The following is an 18,561-nucleotide window of genomic DNA, read 5'->3' on the forward strand; positions in this document are numbered from 1 at the left end:
TGTTTTGAAAGATGGAGAATTATGGAGAGGTATGGTGGTGATGGTTGCACAACATTAGGAATATATTTAATACCACTGAACAGTATGCTTACAGATAGTTAAGATGGTAAGTTTTATGTGCATTTTACCACCATTTAAAAAATAGAAAAAGAATTTTAAAACCCCAAACAAAATCTAAGTCCTGAAGCTGCCAGCACAAAGAGCGAGAATATTTGAGCACTGAATTCATACTGTCATTTAACATGTCATTCCGTCCTCTCCAAGCCTCAGTTTCCTCATGGGTAAAATGGGCATGAAAAAACCACCAAGCCCGTAGGACTTCTTTGAGGACCGAGTGAGGCAATCCATGTAAAGATCCGGAATTATACATCGAAATGCAGCCAGTGGATTCATCCACAAATATTCCCCAGAGCCTACTGTGTGCACGCCTGTGCTGGGAAAACAGCGCACGCGACAAAACAAACTTGCAGACCCCAGAAGGCAGAGAGATAGTAAACAAGAAAACAGATCACACTTGTAGCAGTTCTGTTGCCATTCGGACCCGCCTGGGTCCTGGAGTCGGTGCTATCGGGTGGGGAGGCGGCCCCTGGGGGCGGGCCAGGGCTGGGCGGGGCGGTTTATATGGTCGCGCGCGCGGGCCGCTGGCTGCAGACAATACGCCTCTCGGTTCCAGCGCTCCGGGCGTCGCCACCACCGCCACCACCGCTACCGCCACCGCCACCACCTACGCGAGGTGAGTCGGAGCCCTGCCGCCCCTGCCGTGACCCTAACTCGGCTGCGGCCCGCCCCTCCACCCAGCCCGAACCCGGCAGGTAAGCGCCTGGGGGCTGCCCTGGGCGCCGAGCTGCGGGAAAGTGGGGTCCCGTGCCCAGGTTTTTCTCGCCCAGATACGTTATTTGCAGGCGATGTCTCGGGACCCCGGCTCCAAAACACCCCGTCTCTGGCGGGAGCTCCAGTTCCCCGTTGGGAGCCACTGCGGCCCCTGCGGGCCTCAGTCTCCGCATCTGTGCAATGGGGCGGCCCTTTTCCGCCGCGCCCGGGGCACCAGACGTCCCATCGCCCTCCTCCTCCCTCCTGCGCAGCCTCCGGGGCCGCGCTCCCACGTCCTCCCCGGTGGTGCGGACCCCGCCAGCCCAGGGCCGCGACGGCACAGCCGCGCGGTCACCAAAAAAGGAAGATGGCGTCGGCATGGGTCCCCGCCGGCCCCCGGGCGCCCCGGCGCCGCGCACCTGCGAAGGGCGGGAGACGGCCTGGCTGCGGGACGCGGGGAAGTCCGGAACAGGAACTGCGCGCGCGGCGGGCGCGGCCGCGCTCCGTCTGCCCGCGCCCCGCGCAGGTGCGCCCCGCGGGGAAGGCGTCGGGCTTGGTTTTGTAAACCTGGGGGGACCGCCGGCCGCCGCAGCGCTGGAGTGGCCGCCGGGCGCGTTCCATCCGGTGACCGCGAGGAGTCCCGCCGCCAGCCCCGGGCGGCCAAGACTCAGCCTGCGGGCCTCAGGGCTCCTCACACTTTTTCCAGGAGCTCGGGTCTCTTGGGTGCGAATCGTTTAGTAAACCGTTAATTGTTACTGTAATTTTCACTAGAAGGAGCCACCCTGGCGGGGGGGATGTTGTTGTTCTTGCTGCTGCTGTTGTAACATTTTTCAAGCACCTACGTGGTGGGGTTTTCTGCCTAAGCTTCTCTCCAGCTCCCCAGGAAGGGGGCGTTGCCATCACCTTATCTTTCCCATGTGAGGGAGGGCACAGACGACTGATCTCTTCTGGTCGCCCTCCAAGGATCCGAGGCCTCATTTTACAGACGGAGAAACTGAGACTTAATTCAAGAGGCATTATGCAGGCTGTCTACCTTAAAAACCCAGAGCCATTTTCTGGAAACCAAGCCAACCTCTTCACTCAGCAGCTTTCCAGCTGTGATGTCTTAGATGGGCTACTCCATCTCTCAGCCTCTGGGTCCAAGAGGTTTCTGACCAGGTGTGGGGGAGCACACCGCCTCCCCGAGTGCTGATGGCCGTTAGTGACTTCCCTGGAGTTAACACTTAAACCTTGTTTCTACTTGTTTTGGGCCTGCCCTTGGAATGAGTCCTTACAAGGGGACATTCTGGCTGTTCACTGGTACTGTTTTTCACCTGTTCCCTCAGTGGCCTGGATTCCAGTATTAGCCCCTTCCCCACCGTCTCATTTCCACTTCTCACTCCAGGATTTGGGGACTTGCCACCATCTTAACCTCCAGGTCACAGGGCAGCACTGATTGATTTGGCTGGTGCTTCTTTAGCCTTACCAACATTAGGTTATGCGTGTTTGCTTGGTTTTGGTTTAAAAATGTCTGAGTCTGGGGAAGCTGGCTTCCAGAGTGTGGGCTTTCAGGCAGTGCTTCAGAATGTCCTCCAGGGTGGGGAACATACTTAATTAACCTTCTAATATGGCTGCCAGGTGGTCTTTTTTTTTGGTGGGAACTATCTCAGCAGGAATATTTCTCCAAGCTCCAGGGATCCAGTGAGACCTTCCATGGGAGTGTGTGAGGCCTAAAACAAATGGAATAATGTAGTTAGCATAGTCCTTGCGGATGTCACTCATTATCCTTTGCTATCTCAGCTCAGTTGCTGCCTCCTCTGAGAAGTCTTCCCTGACTACCTCATCGAAAGCCGCATCCCTCCCACTCTTCCCGCAACTTCCTCTGGCTTAGGACCTTATTTTGTCTTTAGGACACTAAAGACTGTAGAAATTACTGGTTCTCATTTAGTGTTCTTCATACTAGTCTGCAGCTCCACGAGAGCAGACTCACTGGAGCATCCCTAGTGGGCACTCTGGGAGGAAGCTGGAGAGAGGGTTCATGTATGTTAACTGTAAGTTTTATTAGGCGTAAAAGCTGAGCTGCTGAGAATCCAGAGAGCAGTGTTAGTCCATTTTCTCACGTCCAATCTTCTAGTAAATGGAAGGGGGTACTCGGTGAAGGGCTCCATCCACCGGTGGGTCTTGACCCTGACCTCGGAGGTATTTTCCCCTCTCCCTGGAAAGCATCCTGTTTTTAGTGAACCCATTAAGTCTGTAGACAATTAATGGCTTCTCGCTTCCCCTGCCGCGGACATAGTGGATCCCACGAGAGTCTGACTGTTTTTCTCTCGGCTCAGAACAATTCCAAGGGGTTTCAAGGAAGTTCCCGGCACGCTTGGGTTTTGTTGTTGGCGGCCACCAGGAAGCCTGCAGTGGGTCTGGAGTGGACATGTGCCGCCATTCCCTGGTCTCTTTGTCCTGCCATGGGTTGGTTGGGGCCAGGCCCTGGGAGAAACACAGAATGTAAGCAAATAAGTCCCCGGCCTGAATCCCTCGCTGGCCCTGAGGCAGGCAGGAGAGGCCAGCCTGGTGGTCAGGGCGCTGGGGCGGGCTTGGAAAGGGCAGCTGATTTTCCTAGTGTCAATATTAGGATGTGACAACACAAAACACCCTCTGGGCTTGCCAGGCGCTGCATGGTAAACCTGTTTTTCTGGAGGTGGGAGAAGACACCGGGTCACCGAGTCCGAGAGGGCAGCCCACCTGGCAGTCTGGGAAGGGTCACTGTGTCTGTGGCTCAGAAGCCAGAAGCGGCTTTGTCGAGGCGGGGCAGAGATGCACCGGATTTCCCACGTGCAGCCCATGACGCATCCGGAAATCCCGGCTCTGACAAGGTCGGCAGGCCAGTGCCAACTAACAAGAGCTTCCCATTAGTGAGTGCTGACTGTATGCCATGCACATAGCATCTGCCTCCTCTCTAAAAGTGAGGTTGTCCAGTCCAGGATCCCCCCAGCCAGAAGTTGCTTGTTATGTGAGTCCAGTTGCCTCGTTCTGTTTTGCAGTGTACTGCCTGCTTCCCACTAGGCTGTCCCTGTTCACTGGGGCCTGCTCTGAGCCAGGGCAGACAGACATGTAAACATTTAATGAGACCATAATGGGCTAAGTGCCTCATCCAGGTCTGTTTACCCAAGGTGCTCCGACAGTGCAAATGAGGAGCAATTAATTCTGTCCTGGGAAGGGTGGGGAGGAGGTGGATTCTGGGCTGGGCCTGGAGGAGGAAGCAGGTCCCCCACGCCAACCTTGGGAGGACAGAAGAAGGGTGTAAAGTTGAGGTTGAGGATGTGAAAGGGCCTGGGTGAGTCAGTCCACTGGGGAGCTGAGGGTCTATCCCAGGGAGGAAATTGGAGCCCCCAAGGCTGCCAGCTGGAGGGGTCCATGTCAGGATCTGGTGAGTGGTTGAGACCCCTCAGAGCACTGAAGGGAGACCCAAAACTGAAAGAAAGGACCCCGAAGGCCACGTCTCTCTGAGGCCCCGGTGTCTGGGCCCAGCAGGGTGTAGTCCTTTACTTAAATTCTTAGGGACTTAAATACATGTTTTTTTTCAATTGAAGTACAGTTGATTTATAATATTGTGTTAGTTTCAGGTGTATAGCAAAGTGATTCAGGTATGTGTGTATATATATATATGAGTATATATATATTCTTTGATTCATTATCACTATAGGTTATTATAAGATACTGAATGTAGTTTCCTGTGCTATATAGTAAGTCCCTGTTTATTTTAGTAGATAGTTTGTATGTGTTAATCCAACACTCCTAATTTATTCCTCCCCCTTTGGTAATCATAAATTTGTTTTCTATGTCTGTGAGTCTGTTTCTGTTTTGTAAATAAGTTCATTTGTACTATTTTTAGATTCCATACATAAGTGATATCATGTAATATTTGTCTTCCGGTCTGACTTACTTCACTTAGTATGATACAGTCACTAGGCCCGTCCATGTTGCTGCAGGTGGCAGTATTTCATTCTTTTTTATGGCTGAGTAATATTCCATTGTATTTATGTATCACGTTTTCTTAAACCAGTTGTCTGTTCATGGGCACTGGGGCTGTTTCCATGCTTGGCTATTGTAAGTAGTGCTGCTGGGAACATTGGGGTGCATGTATCTTTTTCCTTCCTTCTTTTAAAAAAATTTTTTTTTATTGAAGTACTGCCACCACGTATCTTTTTGAATTAGAGTTTCCATCTTTTCCAGATATGTGCCCAGGAGTGGGATTGCTGGATCATATGGTAGCTCCATTAGTTTTTTAAGGAAACTCCGTACTGTTTTCCATCATGGCTGCACCAATTTACATTCCCAGCAACAGTGTAGGAGGGTTCCCTTTTCTCCACACCCTCTTCAGCATTTATTTGAAATTCATGCTTTCAAACTGCAGATTCAGGCGTATCTTGGCACCCTTCTTTCTAATGGTGATGGAGAAGCACAGGGGTTCCCTTCTGGGTGTCAACAAGGGCTTGGTTGTCTGGGAACCCCCCTCCGACCTAGCCTTCCAGGTTTTCCTCACCTTGTTTCCCCCACCTGTTTTCTTTTCACTTCATTGAACTGTGTATTCTAACAAAATACCACAGACTGGGTGGCTCATAAGCCACAGACAGTGCTGGATGCTCGAAGTCTAAGGTCAGAGCACCTCAGACTTCCTCTATCCTTGGTAGAGGATGGGGGAGTGACTTTCCTGGGCCTGATTTACAAGAGCACTTACCCCATTAGCAGAACCCTCATGATATAATTGCCTCCAAGAGGCCCCACCTTTTCCCATCGTGGGGCATTACGTTTTCAACAGAGGAATTTGGGGTGGGACACAGACTTTCAGACCTCAGCAAACTGTTTTTAAAACCAATTTCAAATTTATTTTTTAATTATCATTATTAATAAGATTATTAATTATTATTAACCTGTAATTATTAATGTAGACTATTAATCTGTAACAACTTTCTCCATAGTTTGGAGTATTTTTATGGATATTTGAGCAAGAGAGTCATAAAAGGATCTGTCCCCAATGTTTATTTTTGTTTTGTTCTTTTGTGGGGGGGTAATTAGGTTTATTTATTTATTTATTACTTATTTTTAATGGAGGTACTGGAATTGAACCCAGGACCTCGTGCATGCTAAGCACGCACTCTACCACTGACCTACACCCTCCCCCACCATGTTTATTTTACAAGTGAAGAATTAGGGGTCCAGAGGGGCTAAGGAATTTGTCCAGAGTGGCACAGCCAAACTGGATCAGAACCCAGGTGTGCTCCCAGCCCGTTGCCCCTTGGCACAGTGTTTCCATTCATAAATAATGCGTAACCAGTGAAACGAAAACGTTTGCATAAACAGCATCACAGCAGGTTCCTTATCTTGCTCTGTCACTGGACAGCTAACCAGGGCTTCTTTCCATGTCGCTACACAGAGGCCCACTTCCTTCCATTTTTGCGGTGGCCAGCCTGCCCAGGTGTCGGCTTGGGGAGGAGATGGAGGCGCTGGTTTTGCATCATTCTTTCCACTGACATTCCTGAGCCCGTTGGGCCAGGCCCGCGTGAGGCCCAGGGGACCCGAGCCCAGTCAGCCCTGAGCAGCTCTCACCAAACTTTGACCCTTAACTATGGCCAAGAGCGTATCCCAGAGTTGAGGCCAGGTTTAATGTGTGTGTGAGAAGCCCCCCTATTTCCTCATCTGTAAATAGGGGCTAATGTTGCCCCTCCATAGGATTAAACCTGTGGAGTGCCTGGTGCCGGATAGGCACGTCCTGTGCTCATGGGCCTGAGGTGATGCCCAGTTATTGGGCCCTTTCTCCGCCCTACATGCAGGGCCCTGTGTGTTCCATCCACTGTCGAATTCAGTGAAAACTCTGACCATTCAGGCCTCAGAACAAGACCTTTGTCATTGTCAAGGCTGCCTGCCTGGTTTTCTTTTCTCCCGAGTGTATCAGCCACACTGCTGGCTCAGGGTATTTTTGGAGCCTGGAGGTGGGCAACATGATTCTATGGCCAAGAGGCTCTGAATTGCCATTCTTAGCCCTCCTAGGTCCCCTATCAGTAAAATGGGCAAAAATCCCCTCCTGAGAGAGGCTGAGTTCAGAAGATGCAAATAAAAAGGATGTGGGGTTACTAAGCATTAAAGAACAGGCCCAGAGAGGGCAGCCTTTGCCTGAGGCCACACCAGCCAAGCCGAGGTTGGATCTCTCGCTTAGCCCAGTGGGTGGCTATGCCAGCACCTGGTTCAAGGTGGATCAGGCCAGCACCTGTGCTGGGTAGAGGGCTGTGGGGCCAGTGGGGACTGAGGGGGTGTCCATTCCAAGCTGCCACTTTCCAGATTACTGGGCAACTCCCTTCCACCCCTGCAGGTGAATTTCCAACTTTCTTTTTGCTTGAAATACCTTCCTCTCCCTCTCTCCTCTCCTTTTCCCCAGGTCATTTCTCCATCACTTAAGGGAGGTGAGCCCCGCCCACCTCGAACCAGCTGCTTTGGGCACCTGCAGGTTCCTAAGTCCGTACCCCCCCTGCCAGGTGGGGAGGGAGTGGGTGGGCACAGGGGCGGGGAGTGAGGCTGGGAGAGGTTGGGTGCTTGGTTCCTAAAATAGACCTTTAAGACAAACAGCACCATGTCAGACCTCAAATTCAAGCTATGAACCTGAAACACAATTACTTTGGCTTTATTTTTTGAATCGTTGATATCAGCATGAACAGATAATTCAGGAAGACAAAAGCATACACAGTAAAGTGTCTCTTCCACCTTTGTCCCAGAGACGCCCCTGCCCCTCTTTGCCAATCACCTTTCTCCTCCAGGAGATGATCCGCGCAGATAGAGGAATTTGTCTTTTCTGTCCGTCCCTGTGGCAGCACAGTTAACAAGCTCCCTTCAAGGTCTTGGCATGGTGGTGCCTGCCAGGTACACGCAGGCGTACATGTATGACACACTTGGAGAGATCAAAGGGTGTGTGTACATTTGTGATGTTGGTAGCTGTCGTCACATTGACCCCCAGAGAATCAGGGACTAGCTGTTTCCCACGCCCTTGTGGGTCTGTTGATTTCTTAACCAGCTTTGGAGCCATGCTTGGTGGCAGAAAATGGGCGACAGTTGTATCTTTGACTTCTCCTAGCAGCCCTGGAGGTTGTGCTCTTTCTGCGCAGGAGAAGCCCTCTCTGAGCTGGGCTCAGAGCTAGGCGACTGGTCCTGGTCACACAGCAGTGGCAGAGTTGGGACTGGAACCTGGGTCTGTCCTGATGAAGTCACGGCTCTTCTGCTTGATGCTTGGAGCACTGGGTGCTATGTAAACCAGGGCATCACCTGCTCATGGGTTGGGACAGGGGTGATGTGTGGATGGGAAACCCTGAAGGAAAAGACTGGGAACCAGGGCTTTCCAGCTGGGTCCACCCGGCAGCCACTGGCCTCGCACTCGAGACTCCATTTATCAGGTGGCACTGGTGCGGCCCCAAACGTGACATCACCTGTTCCTGCTTTGCTGCCAGGCATTCAGGGACATAGGGAAGGCTGGGCTTGGGGCGACTGAGGGTCCACCCTCCAAGGAGAGGGCAGCTGTGCCCATCCCAGTGTGTCTGTGGAAGAGGCACAGCCAGTGAAACTGCAGGCTGGCTGGTCCAGAGCCTGCCCTCCCTTCCAAGCCCTGCAGGTGTCCTCATGGCTGCGGGGGCGTGTCCTTCGCATGAAGGTTAGATTTGCATCGCGATCTCTTGAGGGAGAATAGGTTCCTAAATGATATTTCCACTGAGTGTGTAGGAGGGCGTGTGTGGGCTGCAGCCTGGGTGGGGACACAGGGCTAGCTATGCCTTCCTTTCACCAAAGAAGGGCTTTAAACTACTACAAAGAAGGGTTTGCAAATCTGCTGGAAAAAAATAGATGCTTGAAACCAGTCCAGGTTCCTGGATCTGCAGCTGCAGTGACCTCAGTCTTTGCCTTTGCTTAGTCATTCAACAAACATTTATCTCCTCAGTGCTCTGTGCGGAGATTAGTAGTAATGGCAGCTCCTGTTTTGTCACCTGCTTACACATTAACATGTGTCGGACACATTAACATGGCATCTATCACCCTGCCCTCACAGCAGTCCTGCCAAAGGGCTGTTGCTAGTGTCCTCATCAAGGAGTGAGGCACAGAGGTTGACTCAACCAAGGACACCCAGCAGGGACCAACGGGGATGTCAAAGGAGACTGAGAGTGGCCAGCGGCACTGCTCAGACAAAGGCTCAGAGGCCTGGCATGTCTGGACATGTGCTCGTTAGTGTGGCGGGAACAGGGTCCAGGATCAGGGTGGCAGGGCTTGGGTGGCCAGGAGTAGAAGGGGGTCCTGATCGTGGTGCAGCATGTCTCCCGGAGGGGACTGGGGCACGTGGAGTGGTAGCAGGGTCAGATCTGAGGCTGTTGTGTGGAGATCAGATTGGAGAGCCCAGCAGGAGCGGGGCCAGACAGGAAGGGACCAGCGGTGGCCCTGCACTGGGGCGGAGGGGCAGCTAGGAGGGACCAGAGCAGGTAGGCTGCTGCAGGGGCCCTGCCGCCTGCCCGGCCACACTGTTCACTCACTCAGATCTCAGGCGAGCCCAGGCCTGGCTGCTGATTCTTCTCCATTAATACCAGTCAGGATCTCTGCATTGGTGGAGGGGCAAGAGGGCTAAGGACTTGGATTACTTCACTCCTCTGACTTAGACACTGGATTAAGTGGTGAGCACTTCAGAGTTAATCCACATGCAGAGCTGAAATCAGTGTCTGACAATAGTAGATACCAACATCAGCCAGGATTGTAAGACAGGCAGTGCGGGTTCTTGCCTAGAAAAGGAACCCTATTAGCTTGGGACCATTATCCCTGTTTAACAGATAAGGAAACTGAGGGTCTTGCCCAAGATCTCACTGCAAGTGAGTGGTTGGGTTAGGACGTTAACCTATGATTCCCCTGCCTGTTGGGAGCATCAGTGCAGGGCTCAGATGAGCACAGGGAGAGGGGAGTCTAGTGTCTATTCTAGGCCAGCTCAGGGAGGTCCAGAGGGGTCTGGGGACCCACATGAAGGTGCAGACACAGATCCTGCCCCCAAACAGTTCAGTCTGGCTGTAGCAGGGGCACCACTCCACTGCTCACCCATCCCTGGAGCTGGTCAGACACAGCGAGGGCCTCAACCCCAGCTTGGCCAAGCTGCCAGTAGTCACTGTCCCTGTTGAGGCACCTGCCCCTGTAGGATTCGGGCCCCTCACCTCATTTGGTACCCAAGGTTCCTAAGGATTCTAGGCATGACTACTGGGGAACAAGGGATGTTGGGACAGTAGGTCAAGGTGAGGCTCAAGCCATGTGCCCAGAAGTACCCCTATGGCCTCTTGCCTGTGGGGGAGGCAGGGGTTTCAATAGGAGCAAGAGCCATCTCTGGGAAGAGAACAGCCCCTTACGGGGGTGGGGGTGGGGGGTTTGTGGAGGGGTAAGGGAGCAGGGAGACAGATGCAAATGAGGGCTGGGGCAGCTTTCCCTGGGAAATGGCTATTTGCATAGACACCCTTGGGCCTGGAGCCTGAGCTTCTGGTCACAATTCCTTAAATGCCAGCCTAACACAAGTTCAAGTTCACATGGCTTACAAGCTATGCAATGTTACAACCTCTGTCTCCATTTATCTGGGTCTTTTAAGTCCTTTAATGGAGTTTAAAATGTTTCTCCATGAAAGATTTTAAGCATGCCACCTTAACATTCATTCCTGACCAACCTTATGTGTCTGCAGTTGTATTTATCGTTTACTGTATTTTCTGGTTTTCTTGTAGAAAGCTATTGATTTTTGTATCTTGGTCTAACTTCCTAAGACACGTTGACAATTTTCTCAATATAAATTTAACTGAAGTTAATTCAAGTTGTCTAACCTTTTGTGTTGGTCCCCCCTCCCCCCGCACTGTGTTGTCAGTGACCCCGGGGGACCTGGGAGCAGGGTTTGTGACCCTGGCTCAGCAACCCCTGATTAAACGTGGAACGGAGGAGGGTCACCCTGGCTGCAAAGATGGCTTCAAACCACACTGATTTTGTCATCTACTCTTTTTCTAAAGTGTTCTCAAACAGCTTTGCATCACAGGTGGGTTTAGAGTCACCTCATAGCTTTTAACTGATACCCAGCCTTTCCTAGAACAAATGTGTGAAGATTTAGGCTCCCAGAGTGAGAGCTGTGCTGGCTGTCTTAGGTTGTTAACAGCCTTTTAGGGGTCTTAGAAAAATCCTCTGTATGTGCGTGTGGCCTGCTGGTTTGGGGGTGTCGCTGGGTCGGGCCTGCAGGTGCCCTCAGCAGGTGGCAGCACCCTTCCCCCCACCCCGCCTCAGGTGCCGGGGGGGGGGCACCCTCCCCCCACCCACCAGGTCTGACCTGACAGCTCCCTTCAGCCCACGGGGGAAGGTGCTGTCCTGACAGGTGCGGGTGGCATATGTCAGGCCGGGGCTCTTTTGTGGCCGTTGTGGCTGTGTTTACACGTCTGATCTCTCCAGCCCCAGCTCCTGCGAGCGCTGCCTTTCACGTTGAGCTTTCATCTGGAACAGATGTAAAACTGTTGCCCTCCTAGGAGACTGAGACAGCCATCTCTCTTTGATATAAATTCTGGGCACCTATTCTCTCTAGAACAATGTTGTCCTTATGTGGTGTCCTTTCTCAAAGGCCAGAGTGCCCCAGACCCCCAAATACCTGTCTGCGCCCTCAATGACGTCACATCCATCTCTGCATGCAGTGTGGATGCATTGTTGAGAGTGACCTGTCTAGACTCGCCCCGAGACACCTGGAGGATCCAGGAAACTCACTTGTGTGCCCACGAGCCCCTGCCCTGTCTCTGCATTTCCAGGCATCACCTTTTAATGCTGGAAGCACGTGGCCAGTGCAAGCTCATTTACTCTATGTCCCCTCACAGGGTGCCTGTGTGCATCCCGCCTGCAGTCCACTTCAGGGATGAACATTGGTCCACCCTGGCCTAGGTGGGAACAGGAGGCTTGGGTGTAAGCCAATTATTAATAATACTAATTATTGTAAGAATAATGGATTGAAGTACAGAGGTCAGAACAGTTAAGTGCCCGCTCCCTACGTGTTCCAGGCTCTGCTCAGAGTACTTGAAGGAGAGTCATTTAATCCTCAGACAGCCTACAGGGAGGCTACTGATACCTTACAGATGCCACGTTCTTCGTTATATTCTGGACTTAAGGCTGTTTGATACAGTGTGGGGGTAAATTATGGTGAACAGGGTCGGAGTCCTACCCAGCTATCACACATGATGTAAACATTTACTGAGGTGAGAATTCACACTTGTAAATAGGAAGACTGGCTGTGAGGAACAAGAAACTCAGTGGTGATTTGAACAAATTGGTTTTTTCCTTACGCAATTAGGCAGGCAGTGACTTAATATTTTTTGGGCTGTTCAACAATGCCATCAAAAAGCCAAACTCTACCTCTGCTCTGTATTTGATATTCTTGTGCTCAACACTTCTGTAGCATAAAATGGCTGCTGCAGTTCCAACCCTCACTCCTATGTTGATGGCAGCAAGGAGGAAGAAGTCTGTCTGCTTCCTTTCAACCCCCACATCAGACTTTGAGACCTCATTGACCAAAACCGGGTTACATGCCCACCACTAGCTACAAGGCATGCCGGGGAAGTGGGAACAGGGCTCAGAGGAACACCGATTTAGGGCCACCCCAAAGAAAACTAGTTCTATCAGCAAGGAGCCAGGGGAGTGGAGGGGTGAGCCTTGCAGAAAGGAGGTTATCATATTGCAACAATCTTTGTAAGAACCACACAAATAAAATTCGCTTAAGAAGACCAAAAGAAAAAAGGTTCTTGAAATTTTTGAAAATATTTGTGTGATGTGTGTGTGTTTAGAAACTGTCAATATCCCTGTGGGAACTGGAATTGTGGATGACTTCCTCTTTAGGTTTATTTTTAGAAGCTGGCTTCTTGTGCTGGTCAATCCCAAGAGAGCCTGTATTACAGCCTTAGATCTGTACACCAAGAGAGACGGCAAGGACCCCTATGAATCATCAAATCCCTGACTTTGGGGATGTATGGCAGAGAAAAGAGAGGCACGGTGACTTGGCCAAAGGCACACAGCCAGCACAGAGCAGGATGCACGCCAGAGGGACCTGGGGTGGAGGTGAGGTAGGGTGAGGTGGGAGATGAGGACAGGTGACTAGTGAGTGAGACCCCAGATTACATACTTCTGGGTATCCAGTCTGTGTCTTTTTCCTCCAGAGAAGAAATGTCTCAAGCAAGACCTGTCTCTAGGAACCTCTTTTTTTTGTACACCTTCCTGCAAAATCATGGCCCTGGCTCCCTGCACGAGCAAGTTGTGGGGGTTCCCGGCGTGACGGTGACCGATGTCTTGGAGTTCGATCCTGAGATCTCCCCTGACCGGTAGGTTCCAGTGGCCTCTGGGCCCCACCCACCCCCTTTCCTGGCCAGTGACTGCTGTGGGCTGGGTGGAAGAGCCTCTGGGTTCTCCAGGCCGGGCTCCAGAGTGGAAATTCCCCAGGTGTGGTCAGGAAGGCAGGTGCCCTGCACGGGAGATCTGTGCTCTGATACCAGCTCACAGAGGGACCCCCAGAGCACCCAGCATGTTCCCAGTCCTGGGCACTGGCCATCAAAATGGCCTTAACACTGGATGCCTCCCGGCCCTCATGACCACGATCACCTCAAGGCCTCTGAAGAGATGGATTCAGTGTTAGAAAACTAGGAGGCCACTTGAGGTGCAGTTCCTGGCCCTGGCTGTGCAGGCCGAGAAGAGGGGGTTCTCCCAGCGCCAGGGTTCCCTTCTGCTTTAGGCCTCAGGAATCTCTTTGCCATTGGGTCCTGGACTCGAAGTTTGGGCTGATCAGGATTTGGGGGCTGGAGGGACCTGAAAGTCTGCCTCCTTCCCCTCCATGCTCCATTTGTAGATGACAGCAGGGGACATTCAGCCCGGGGCGTGTTTCCTGACCGCAAGCTCCCATCTGAATGCCAGCCAGCCCTCTAGTGCGCCGCCCCCTAGACTGGGCAGGTGGCCGGTGCTAGGCTGGGAGGGGCTCAGAGTCTTAGCCGCTGGGAGGCCTATCTGCCTGGGGATTCCCGGCCAGGTCACTGGGATGGAATGTGGGCAGCCCCACCGAGAGCAGGGCTGAAGCTGGCCTGGGGTGTGGAGGGGCCTGCTGGACTTTTTGATTGGGTGGGAGTGCATACCTCTCCATTTCCATCAAGGATTCATTCAGTGAGTGGGGGGCCAGGTAGCCCCTCCTTTCTGAAAAGGGGTGGTGACATCGGAGGTTTCAGAATTGAAGACCAAGGAATAGGTCCCCGCGTCCCTCCGCATGAGGAGGGTAGTGTGAGGCCCCCGCCTCACTGCTCACCTTTCCCACCAAGCCCACCAGGTGGGTGGCCTCTCCCAGGATTCTCCAGGGCGCTCATTGTCCTGGGAGGGGAAGGAGGGCTGCATCCAGGAGGCTGACTGCTGTTACATGCACTGTCTCCCTGCACTCCCACAAGAGGAGCTGGGACAGGCTCCTGTCCGGCAGCCCCCTCCCCGTGGTCCAGGACCCGCACTCCAGGGAGTCCACCGGTGGATGGGCCCTCACTGGCTTCTTCCGAAGCAAAATGGGAGCCAGAGGAGGGGAGTTTGAGAGTTCCTTGCCCCCACCTCGCCCAACCACCCCTTCCCCGACTTGAGCCTGTAGGTCACCAGCACACCACTCCCCTAGTTCCCCTGTGGTCTCCCCACAGTGACAGCCTCCACGAGTTGGCCGCGCAGCTAGCCTCCACTGCCGATGACATGGAGCTGAGGTTCGTGCTATGCCAGTTTGCTGAGCTGCCTTGGATGGTCATATACAGGTGACAAACCCCTGCTAGCTCAGGGCCCCTACAAGGATCTTGACTTAAAATGATGGGTAGCACTGAGTGAGCCCAGGTAGAGCTGTGGGCCCAGCTGTGCGGGCGGAGCCGTCTGCGCGGGGTGCAGCGGCCCTGACCTGTCAGCTTCCCTGACCTGCCAGCTTCCCTGCAGGTTCTCAGGACCTCACAGAACTGCCCAGGTGAGGACAGAGACTGCACACTCCAGGACCACGGTGGATGTTGGTCTCTTTGTCTCCAGGAGAAACCCATCCTTTTGAGGAGCCTGGGCCTCTCAGAGCAAAGCTCCTCCTCCTCCCCTGGACCTGCCTCTGTGGGCCTGCGGGCAGCGAGCACTGCCCTGTGGCGAGCTCTGGGACGCAAGTCCAAACCTGTCTGCCAGCTTGTGGGGTGGGGGGTGGGGTAGGCCGGAACTCAAATGAGCTTAGGGCCAGAAACAGTCCATGGAGAGAGGCCGCCATTGGTGGAGGCACCCAGGGAAGGGACAGGGTGGCAGTGGGTGGGAGCGGACAGGCCCTGTTCTCCCTGCAGTTGTCACCTAAAGTAAAGGCTCTCGGCCCCTATTCCTGCAGTAATGGCCCTGCTTCCCTCCCATTTGTCTTCCAGCTTGTTTTTCACCTACAACCAGACAGGCCTGAGAGATGTTTATAGAAGTTTTATGTATGCTCTCACTAACCTTAGGGAGAACAGAAGGTTCCGGAACTTCCTGGCCGGCAGGGGCAGGGTAAGCCTTGAGATTTCGTGACCTTGACTTCCACTCCTACAAGTTGTGACAGCTGTGGACCCGCTGCTCCATAGGGCCTACCCTCTCCAGATCCACAGGCCCCACCACTCCCTATTGTCTTGCCTGCGTGCTTCCCCCATTTCTACCTCTGGCCTCTGGGTGTGAGACTCCTGGCTTACAGACCATATGCCTGAATCCTTGAGCACCTGTGCTGTGCTTTCCCCTCTCCCAGGAATTGCTTCTTATCCCAGGCGGTTTCCTGACTACTCCCCTCCCCCCTAGCCCATCACCAGCCCCTCACACCAGTTCATTCTATCACACCAGTTCCTGGCAGACCAGCAGCCCCTTGTGGGGTGTCCTCAGGGCCACCTTCCTCACCTGCCCTTCCTGTGCTCCTCATCTTTCTGGCCAGCTCGTCCTCGACCCCTCCAGTTCTGAGAGGTGCCCCTGTACCCCCGGCCTTCCCCATCACCACCCCCTCTCACCTGTGCCTGGCTGGTCCTTGTGTCCATGGAGCAGGTGCAGGAGGCGAGTTGCAGTGAGTGGGCCTCCTGCAGACTGGAGGTCCTCACTGGTCACGATCTTCATCCCACAGGTATTCCCCGGCCCGTGGCGCGAGATGGTGCTGTCCCTGCTGCTGGGGGTGCTGCTCAGCTGTGGGTGCCGCCTCGTCCACTGACAGCTGCCTGTCGGTGTGGGGGCAGGGCTGGCCCCTCCCCCTCGACTACCACCCTGGAGGTGGCCTTGTTGGTTTTGTTGTCTTTTTAACATTTCCTGATGACTTTTTTTTTTAATTTAAACTCTGAGTGCTGGGACACGACTGAGAATCATACTAACTTTTTGTACGAGAGATGAATTCATTATACCTCTGGGGCTGTTACTGGTTAACGCGCCCGCTCTCCTGGCCCCAGTCTGCCTGTCCTGAGAAGGAGCCTTCCTCTCGTGGGTGGGTCAAGGAGCCGGCAGCGGGGGGAGTGCTGGTCACACCCCTGTGTCTGTGATGCCCGTGGCAAAAAAAATCTACTGGAATAGATTTCTGTGGGGTGAGGAGAGCTCAATAAAATGTTGGTTTCCAGCCAGTCTCTGGTCCTCTCTGGGGGTTTGTGGTGTGGGCTGGGTTTGCCTGTGGAGGGGAGGGAAGGGCAGGGCGTGCTCCTCGCCACCTGTGCGCCTGCATGCATCACACCGCCTCCTGGCTCCTTCCCACACCTGTAAATGCTGTCATACTGTTTGGCCCAACACAAGCTGGTTTACTTCCTCCTTGTCACACCTTAGTGCCTGAAGTCTACCATTAGAGATTATGTCCTTCGGGCTGTCAGTGCCTCCTATCATCAGGCTGCTCGCCTTCCCCACGTTGGCTCATCCAGCACTCCCTGCTGGAGAGGTGCAGTCTGTGGATACTCACACAGGTGTGGTGGGGAGAAGGGGCTGGGCCAGGGGCAGGAGGGCCAGGTCACCCTTGCTGTGGGCTTAGCCCACCCCAGACCTGGACCCAGTGCTGTTTCTAGACCCTGCCAGCACCCCCCCCCGCCCCCGGTGCTGCATCTCTCCCCATCCCCAGTCCCCTACCTCATGCACAACCCGGGCTGGGGTGAGCCACCTCCTTCCAGCTCTCCGCCATCCCCATTCTATCCCCCTAATCCCAGATCTTCTGCAGCCTCATCTTCCTGCCCGCTTCAGGGCCCAGGTTTGGGGAGCCTTCCCGCCTCCAACTTAGCCCTAGGCCTGATCCAGCAGGTGCAGCCGCCCCCACCTTCCAGCCAGACTGATCAGACCCTGCCGCCTCAAGACTGTAGGAAGCACCTGCCCCCAGGCTCTGTGCCGCAGCTCCCCAAGGTCTGGCTCTTCACAGCTTTGAAGCCTGACTTCACTCCCTTTCCTGTGTAAGTTGTCAGTGTCAGGCCCTCAGAACCTCACAGGGTGAGCCCAGAATCTCCCCATTCCCATGTGGTTGCTGGGATGCTCCACCACAGCAGCCTGCTTCATCTGGAGACTTTCCATCCCAGACAGACAACCCCTCCCCAAGCTTATAGACCTGGAAGTGACCCCTGGGTCACCCTGTGTGTACTGATTCCAAAGCCAGGGCACTCACTATAGAATCAGTGGCTAAGGTTGTGGCAAGGCCAAATCCAGAGGCACCTCTTCCAGGAAGTCCTCCCTGACCACCTAGCGCCCAGCTTGCTCCATCCTGAGCACTCAAGATAAATTGCCCACCCAACTATGTACCCACGTGGATGTGGCCAGGGGTGCTTGTGGCTTTTCAAGGAACTTGGGGCTTCAAGGAAAGGGACTGGAAACACTTTATGAGGTCCCCAGGTATAGCTGATGCTGGCTGGGAAGTGGCCTCGCCCTGCACTAATTCGGGGGTACTTCCCTCCAGGATCATCCTGTCCTGGGTTTGCAACATCCTTTCCAGCGAGGGGTATCAGAGGACCCCCCCACTGTACTACCTCAGCCCCGGTGGAGGCTCTGGGGGTGTGAAGAGGGCATGGGCGCCTGCCTCAGATCTCACTTTCCTTTTAGGGAAGAAAAAAACATGCACATAAATAAACCAAGAGTATTGTGGGATAACGGTGTTGTGAGGGCACCAAAAGACAGAGTATGATGGGGCCTGTGTGGGGGAGACAAGGCCTCTCTGAGGAGGGGCTGGGGCATCCAGACTGTGGGACAAAGGCCCTGGGGTGGGAGACAGGCCTGAGCACAGAGGTGTGCTGGTCTGCTCGGGCCAGTGTCTGACCCACTATATCTGCCCGTTCACGGCAGCCTGGGGCCCTGATGAGCTAGCTTGCCTGGCTTCAGCTCCCACACGCGAGGCAGCCACTTTTGACCTGAGCTGATGGGGCTGCAGCCATCTGGGCCAGCACTTCTCTCTCATCTGACAAAGAGGGGAGTGGAGGCCCAGAGAGGTAAGGGGCTTGACCGAGGTAGCTCAGGCTTCGGTCACACCAGGACCCTCCAATCCCAATCAGATTGGGATCCAGAGTCAAACCCACTGTGACTGCTTCACGTGGCAGTTTCCACAGGACCAGAAAGATGCTCAGCCCTTAGGAGCTGAAACTGGCTTCAATCTGAGTTCACAGCAATATTAGAAATCACTCTAGTCCCAAAAAAGAACCAGAGGCCTGTCCCTCACAGGTTGAGGGCAGAGATGCCATGTAGTCACTAGTGCCCCCTCCCCATCTCCTGCAGCAGCTCTCCAGGAGG

The 18,561-nt window shown here is 53.8% G+C and overlaps 1 protein-coding gene across 1 annotated transcript; it reads left to right on the plus strand.

Moving 5' to 3' along the window:
• The first annotated feature begins 629 nt into the window (after nucleotides 1-629).
• Nucleotides 630-16,432, plus strand: BIK (BCL2 interacting killer). The gene is made up of 5 exons (XM_015241683.3): nucleotides 630-733; nucleotides 13,008-13,169; nucleotides 14,508-14,615; nucleotides 15,240-15,357; nucleotides 15,953-16,432. The coding sequence occupies exons 2-5, from the start codon at nucleotides 13,015-13,017 to the stop codon at nucleotides 16,034-16,036; spliced, it is 465 nt and encodes a 154-aa protein (XP_015097169.1). The 5' UTR covers nucleotides 630-733; nucleotides 13,008-13,014; the 3' UTR covers nucleotides 16,037-16,432.
• Nucleotides 16,433-18,561: the final 2,129 nt, after the last annotated feature.

Source organism: Vicugna pacos, chromosome 12 (genome assembly GCF_048564905.1).
Source record: "Vicugna pacos chromosome 12, VicPac4, whole genome shotgun sequence".
Classification (NCBI taxonomy): domain Eukaryota; kingdom Metazoa; phylum Chordata; class Mammalia; order Artiodactyla; family Camelidae; genus Vicugna; species Vicugna pacos.